Source organism: Octodon degus, unplaced genomic scaffold (assembly GCF_000260255.1).
Source record: "Octodon degus isolate 3935 unplaced genomic scaffold, OctDeg1.0 scaffold00113, whole genome shotgun sequence".
NCBI classification, from domain to species: Eukaryota; Metazoa; Chordata; class Mammalia; order Rodentia; family Octodontidae; genus Octodon; species Octodon degus.
The window spans coordinates 6,640,518-6,648,610 of NW_004524689.1; the positions used below are offsets into that span (position 1 = coordinate 6,640,518).

The 8,093-nt window shown below is 46.7% G+C and overlaps 1 protein-coding gene across 2 annotated transcripts in view; it reads left to right on the forward strand.

Moving 5' to 3' along the window:
• Positions 1-8,093, forward strand: part of Ube4b (ubiquitination factor E4B) — a 129,701-nt gene that overhangs the window by 94,851 nt on the left and 26,757 nt on the right. For both annotated transcript variants that reach the window (XM_004639643.2, XM_004639644.2), the window contains 3 exons: positions 5,322-5,421; positions 6,639-6,766; positions 7,959-8,057. In XM_004639643.2, the coding sequence (XP_004639700.1) occupies positions 5,322-5,421; positions 6,639-6,766; positions 7,959-8,057 (327 nt within the window). The remainder of the gene's footprint in view (positions 1-5,321; positions 5,422-6,638; positions 6,767-7,958; positions 8,058-8,093) is intronic.

Genomic DNA, 8,093 nt, shown 5'->3' on the forward strand with positions numbered 1-8,093 from the left:
GAACCGCGGTCCCTGTGCCCCGCTTGGCTTAGCTTGTTCTAAGTAGGTGCTTCAGACCACTGAGCCATCTCACCAGCCCCTTTTCATCTCTTTAATATGTGTACAGGGTCTTAAATATTTGCTTCTAATTTTTTTTTTTCTCTCCGGTACTCAGGACTGCTTGTCAGGCAGGTACTGATGCCACTGAACTTTGTTCCTGGCCCCCTTTTTTTGGTACCAGGGATCAAACTCAGGACCTTGCACTTGCCAGGCAGGTGCTTCTGCTACTGAGCTATGTCCTTGGCCCTCTGACTTCTTTTTACTTCACATATCTCCTTCTTGTTGTGTTGCCTCTTGAAGTGAAACCTTAAGCCGTTCCTTTTCAGCCCTTTCTTGTATATGCATCACCCCATATTTTTGGCATGTCCGTATCCTTTCCAGGTCAAATATTTCTTGTTTGTTTGTTTCTTCTTGGAGATAGGGTCCTGCTGTGTAGTTCAGGCTGGCCTTGATCTCACTGTGTAGCCCAGGCCTTAGCTTCCTGAGTATGGGGATTACAGCATGTGCTACCATGCCTGGCAGGTCAAAGCATTTTCTAATTTTTTTCTTTTTTATCCTATGATTGTTTAAAGAATACATTGTTTAATGGCCAGGCAAAGTAGTTCACACTTGTAATCCCAGCACTCAGGAGGCTGAGGCAGGAGGATCACTGTGAGTTTGAGGCTAGCCTGGGGCTACAAAGTGAGTTCAAGGCCAGCCTGAACTGTATTGTGAGACTCTGTCTCAGAAAGACCAGAAAAAAGTGTTTAAAGTGCAGATTCTTGGGGTACTTATCTGCATCTTTTTTGTAGCCTGTGTCTAGCTGACTTACATTGTGGCCAGCGAACTTGCTCTGTGCATTTTGGGTCCTTTGAAGTTTATCAGGATTTACCTGACATTTCCCTTCGTAGACCTGAAGAGAATTCAGACCTGAAGAGAATTCGTTCTCTGTGTTGTGGGTTGCAGAGTGCAGCTGTGCCATTTGGGCCAACTGTGTTAAGCTGTTTTTCAGATTTTCTTTATCTCCACCATTTTGATCGGCTTAGAAAGCCAGTGATCAGGAGAGGCTTGTGTGCATTTCAAACTATGGTCTGCATTTGTGGCCTCATCCTAGGGCAGCCACCCCACTGAGATCCTGTCACCTTCCCTTTCCCCTGGCCAGCCCATTCAGGACCACCATCTGCCATCTGCACTCCCAGCACAGAAGAGACAGCACTGCTGTGCTTTGCAGAGACACTTTGTGCCTACACCTACGTGTCAGCACTGACGCCAAAAGTCTCACCTAGGACAGGCAGGCGTGGTCTGTGCATATTGTTGTTATAGCAAGCACTTATTTAATTGAGTCACCCTCGGAGGCCGGGTGCAGAGAGAAGCAAGTTTATTAGCTGGCAGTGAGCACCCAGTACATGATCGAGCACCAACGCTGAAGGGCAGGAGAAGAGAGTATTTATATAGTTCCAGTTCTGGGGGGAGGGAGGTGATAAGATTTTTTTTCTGATATGACTTCATGCAGCTACAGAAATACTGCTACAAAGCATGGGCTTAGGTTGTGACAAAGGAACAAAGTGTTTGATATTTTACAAAGGGAATGAGCAGTCTTATAGTAGAGCAGGGGGTGATGCTGGCTTAGGTTACTGTGACAACATTTAAGAGAAACAAACTGAAGGAAACAGAAACTTAAGCTTTAAAGTGACAGCTGCATACAAAATGGTATAGCTTTGGTTCCCTCTCCCATGTCATTGGGAGGCAGGTTTCCTGAGCAGACTGCACGTAGGTCTACACTCCTATTCCAAGCTCCTGAAGTTTTCAGTTCCATTCTGTGTGTGGCATCAAGGCATCCCTCAGCTCCTCTCAGCCTAGGTGACCGTCAGGTCCCACTTTCGTGGGGCTCATTGGGCACACAGTGAGAACCCCTTCCAAGACTCAGGAGAACAGTGAATCCAGAGCCTCGGGCAGGCAGTCGGTGGAGCCCCACAGAGAAGTACAGTAGCACTTGCCCCTCCTCGCTGAGAAGCCTCCTAGAGTCTGTCCTCGCTGGACCTCACACAGATGCGCACATGTCTCCAGGAGCACAGGAGGTGGGTGGGAAAGCAGCATCCCGACAGTGCTCACGTCCTAGTGCCCGGATCCTGTGACAGTGTTACCATAGGTGCTAAGGAACTTTCCAGGTGAGTTGTGGTGATGGTGTCCCACATCATACCAGTTACCCTACCAGTGCCATCACAGGGCCCCAGTGCCTTCATAGGGCTTTTGGTAGGGAAGCAGGAACTTGAGTGATTAGAGGCCCTAAGCTTAGGGGCGCAGGAAACCGCAGCTGGAAAAGGTAAAGAACCATCTTCTACTGCTTCTAGCAACATCCAACTCTGCTGACCTGGACTTTTAACACCAGTGCCCTCACACTGAGCTATGTCCCTAGCTCTTTCTTTTTCTTAATTACCAACTATTTTACATCTTGAGACATAGTTTCACTATGTTACCCATGTTGGGCTTGAACCTGGATCCTTCTGCCTCTGCCCCCCTGGATGCTAGGATCTTAGGCCTCACCACAGGTCTGGCTTCATTTTAGACTTCCCCCACAAGAGCACTAAGACCAAGTTACTGTGTTTTTCCTTGCAGGTTGTTACAGCAGCTGTAGCGGACCAGTATAGCATACTGGCAAACCTGACCATATTTTTTCTCTGCAAGCATCTACTTCTGTAACGCACCCTCAGGGCAGCCCTTAATCTGGCTGGTTGTGGTCTTAGGCACAGTGGGAGGTGATGGGGTTGCCCCAAGGGAGATTGATGTCATCCTTCATGGAGACTGCCTCAGCTGAGATCATTTCAGAGCAAGGGGTACAGGATTTTGAGGGTTGAGTGTACTCAGAGTGATTCTGTTTTCCAGCCTCCTCCACTTGACCTCTCGGGCACCTGGTCTGCGTGCCGACTTCCAGGTAGGAGACCCAGGAAGGCTGTGAACTTCATCTGTGCTCAATTTGGGGATTTATAGGCCTGGAGGCTGCTGCTTCCTACAGTAGAGAAACTCCCTAGTTCATCCGTTTTTCTAGGAGACGAGAATTGGAAACCTTGAACCTGTCGTTTTCTTGTTCTAAGCTTCCCAGCATAGTTAGAAGTAGCCAGTGTCTGTTTGTCTCTGTCTCTTTTTTTCCCAAGACAAGGTCTCACTCTGTACTTCAGTCTGACCTTGAATTACTGGTAGTCCAGGCTGGCCTCAAACTCATGATGATCCTCCTGCCTCAGCCTCCTTACAGTGCGGGGATCACAGGCATGTGCCACCATACCCAGTTCACTCTGTCTCCATCCTGTGCAAATCTACACAGAGCCTTGGACCACCAGGGTTCCATCTCCTCATAATAATTGGGTCTTCACTTTCAAATTAGTCTTCGTACAGACTTGGCTTCAGAGAACCATTTTTCCTCAGGCCTCTTACCTATCATCTTGTCAGGTACCACAAGTCATTGTGTTAAGAGTCCTGCAGGTCTGTAGCAGATCACCACGACCTCAGTAACCTAGGCTGAGGTGTGTGTGGTTCAGCAGAAGAGCACTTGCTTTGTATGTACAAGGCCCTGAGTTCCATCCCTACTACAAAAATAAATTAAAAACAAAAACCTTAGTGACTTAAAAATCTCTTACTGTCATTTTGCACCATTGGCACTCAGAAGTGCTGGAATCATGGCTGCAACCCTCTCAGGCGCTTCAGGGAGAACAGATACCTGCTCTCCTTGGCTTGTGGCCCCCTCACACTGTGTTAACGCCAGCAGTATCACATCTCCAAACCTGCTCCTCTCTGATCTCTGCTTCTGTTGTCACCTCGTCTTCTCTCCCTCTTTCTCTCAGAAGGAGCTATGTGATGACATGGGCACCCAAGTAATCTCGGATAGTCTCCCCATATCGATATGTATGCTCTTAATCACAGTACCAAGTATTTTTGTCTCCATCCCCAGGTTCCATCCAGCAACTGAGATATGATATCTTTATAAAGGGCAATTATTCTACCTACCACATTCACATGGTCAGTCAGGGACCAAAGGATCCAATTACATGGGCTAATCAGAAAGGGAATAATCGAGGGGGCCGGGGAGTTAGCTCAGTGGAGTAAGTGCTTGCCTGGCAAGTAGAAGGTCCTGAGTTCGATCACTGGTACCACAAAAAAAAGAAAGAAAGAAAGAAAGAAAGAAAGAAAGAAAGAAAGAAAGAAAGAAAGAAAGAGTAATCGGGCTGGGGAGATTGCTCAGTGGAATAAGCGCTTCCCTGGCAAGCGCAAGGGCCTGAGTTTAATCCCCGGTTCTGCAAAAAAAAAAAAGAAAGAAAGAGAATGATCATTAAAGGTCAGTGGTGGGCCAGCAAGATAGCTTGGTAGTCTAAGCGCTTGTTTGGCAGGTGCAGGGACCCGGGTTCGATTACTGGCAGCACATGATATGCTAGCCCTCGCCCTGGGCGAGCTGAGCCAGCCACCAAGTCTGGGCATGGTGGCACATGCCTGTAATCCCAGAGCTGGGGAGACTGCAAACAGGAGGATTACTATGAGTCTGAGCTGCATAGCAAAACCCTGTGCCAAATACATACTTTTTTTTTTAAAGGAGGGCAGTATTGGGTTGCTGAATCATTGAAATGCCTCAGAAAGAGACGCAGAGATATTGGAAAGCTTCTTCAGGCCTGAGCCTAAAAGGAGCCTCTGCCACGGTGCCCCCAAAATTATGATGCGACTGTCTCGTCACAGGGCTTCATGAGTGGCAGTAGGCTGTGCAGGCAGGTGGCGCATCTGGGGGTGTGCAGTCACGAGAGAGTGAGGCAGATAGACAGGTGGGGGTGTTAACAAGCTGGTCTTCTACATGTGCAGTGCATGAGATGTCACCTCGCTGACAGGTGGCTGTTGAGCACATCCCTGGAGCAAGCAGGGAGCGAGCCCCATAGATAATCTCAGCAGAGAATAGTAAGGATGAGAAGCAGTGCCATTAGTACCTTCTCTTTTGCCTCTGTTACAGTGTAGGCATACTCATCTGAATTTTATGAGACTTCTTTTCCTCTCCCAGGAAAATAAGGGGACAGTATACTTCTAAAAACAATTATGTTTCATCAGATCCATCATTAACAATTTTAGGACACATCATTATTTTAGGAACCAGTAGGAAAGAAACATGCTGTCAGTGGAATTGTATCTGGCCTTTGGTTGTATGTAAAACATCGTTTGGTTGTGAAGATACTTCCATGTGAACACAGCTATGTCTGAGCATCGTGAGATGGTAGGAATGGATAAGACAGCAGTGTGTCTTCTTTCATTTAACTGTTAGTCTTTGATTTCAGAACCGTAGAAGATTTGAAAAATAATGAAAGCCAGTGGAAAGATTCTCCACTGGCCACCAGACATCGCGAGATGCTGAAGCGCTGTAAAACCCAGCTAAAGGTTTGTACAGCTAATTGGAATCACTATGGACTGGTCTTGTGGCAGTAATTTTTCTTCCAGAATATGTGCCTGGAGTGAGCAGTTTAGTGTCTTGACTTTTTTTCTTCATTCTCCCTTTCCCTCAAGATAAAACAGGACATGTTAAAACTTGCTGATACCGCCTGTGCATCTACATGTAATTATTTAAAAACTTAGCACAGAATGTGCTCCTGCTTACGCAGTGACAGCATGAGTTGTTCATAGGCTTTCTCACTCAGTTTCGTGTCTCTGCCCTTGGCCTACCTTGTGCAAGACCCCTTGTCCTCTGTCCTCTGACCTGAAGCCCACCATACACACGTGCTCTGGACTTCTGGCCCTGTAGCCGCTCAATGCCTGCCAAGATGGATCTGTAGTAACAGCAAGATGGCCTTCCTTTGCCTCATTCTTTACTTTTAACTGAAAACGATCCATCCTGCAAACTTAATGATAGCTGGAAGTATTCTGACTTGTGAGACTCAGCTACAAAAGACCCTGGCTGACCTTGAACAAGGAAAACACTTCTCATATATTTCTGCTTAAATGGCAGTGCTGAGGGTTAGCTGGTCACACTTCCTGTTGACTAGTAGGATGATCCAGGGAAGCTACCTGTTTCACTTCTGGTATAGGTTAAGACTTCAGTTTTGCATTTGCTAATAGACACTTGAAGATGCAAATTAAACCAAGGGCCCAGAGCCCCCTATGCATTGCACAGATGTGTTCTGGGGTCTGAAGTGTCACATTTCCGTGTCCACGTATGTGTGCATGTATGTTTCATTTCGGGCAGCCCTCCCAGGTATGGAGCATCCTTGGCAGACAGACCTTTTGCCTCAGGGCAGCTCTACTGATGGTGCTATAATTTAGATGTGGATTTGTCTTGCTTTTTTCCACTAACCGTCCTGACACCAGAGGGCCTCCCCGGCAGCCCCACCCCAACCAAGTTGTTGAACTATGACTGTAACGCTAACCTTCTTGAGCACTAACTGTGTGCTAGATTCCATGCTCAGTGGTTTGCATGGCGTACCTTTTGTTTTTCTCAGGGAAGACAGAGATCTTGACCCAGCCAGCATCCTGTAGCCAGTTAGAATGTTCTAGAAGCTCTAGCACTAGACTTTCCATCTTCTGGCCCCCTCCCTGCCCAGTCACGCTGTGGGCCTCAGCTCCTGACTAATCTATGGGTGGGGGCACACCTACTTCCACAGAAACTGGTACGGTGCAAGGCCTGTGCTGACGCTGGCTTACTTGACGAGAGCTTCCTGAGAAGATGTCTGAATTTTTATGGCCTTCTCATTCAGCTGCTGCTCCGCATCCTGGACCCTGCATATCCCGAGTGAGTGTGCTCTTTCCTCTTTGCCGCCTGTATTGTCTGGGCTGTGTTGTCATGGTCATTCTTCAGAGTCAGTAACTAAAGCTGAACCTTAACTTCCTCGAGGAGGCCTCACTTTCCAGATTGTGTTGGTAGAGCTTATGAAATGAGTGTATCAGTGTATTTCTCTCCTGATCAATTACCATCATAGAAAAATGCTAGTATCTTTTTTTTTAAAGCTTCACCATAACATTTTAAAAAACTGTCTTATAAAATCTTTGATGGAAAGGGAAATCTATAAATCGGAAGCTAAACACTGGAGACAACAGGACATGAGGCCCTCCTAGGCCCTGGGTCCAGCAGAGTGCCCAGAGAATTCTGAATGAGCCGAGGATACTCGGTCACTTTGTCATCAACTGGACACCTCCTGACAGCCAGTTTTGCTGCATTTATTTTCTGGTTATTAGGCAGTTTGTGGACTGGGTGTGACGGTGCAGTGATCCCAGCACTGGGTAGCCTGCGGCAGGAGGATCCTGTGAGTTCAAGGTCAGCCTGGCTACATAGTAAGTTGAAGACCAGCCTGACCTAGTGGTGAAATTGCCTCAAAAAACTCCAACTACAATCAAAGAAAGTCTGTGGGTACCATTATTGATGAGATTAGCCCACACCCTGTGCAAGAATGCAAAGTACACATATTGCAATGCCCTCATAGTCTGAGTCACACAGAATGACCAAATACATCTTTTATTTACTCCCTACTTTATTTATGGCATTACCTTAAACATATATATTTAGTACAGGGTCTCACACAGTTCAGACTCGGAGTGGTCCTCCCTGTTTTCAGCCTCCCAAGTGCTGGGATTACAGGCACGCACCACCACACCCAGTCTCAGTTGCCATTCAGGTCACCCTGGAGGCGGGACCGGGACCAGCACAGCATGCTGGGGATCGAACCTGGTCCCTCCACCTGTCTACACAGGCGCTTTAGTCCACTGAGCTATCTGGCTGGATGAAACAAAACATTTCACATATTCCCTAGCACGCCATCTGCATTATCCTCTGTTTCTGGTTGTAGTTCCTTTGCCTGTATACTTTTTATATAGTTGCGTAATAGCATGAGTGGTTTTTTTTACATAATGGTAGCATGATATTTCTTGTAGTTTGATGCACTGTGATTTCCTTTTATAAATTGTGCTTTTTTCTTTTTCTTTGACAGTGTAACACTGCCTTTGAGTTCAGACGTCCCCAAGGTATTTGCAGCATTGCCGGAGTTTTATGTAGAAGATATTGCTGAATTTTTATTTTTTATTGTACAGTAAGTACCTCTGACATATACTTTTTCTTTTCTTTT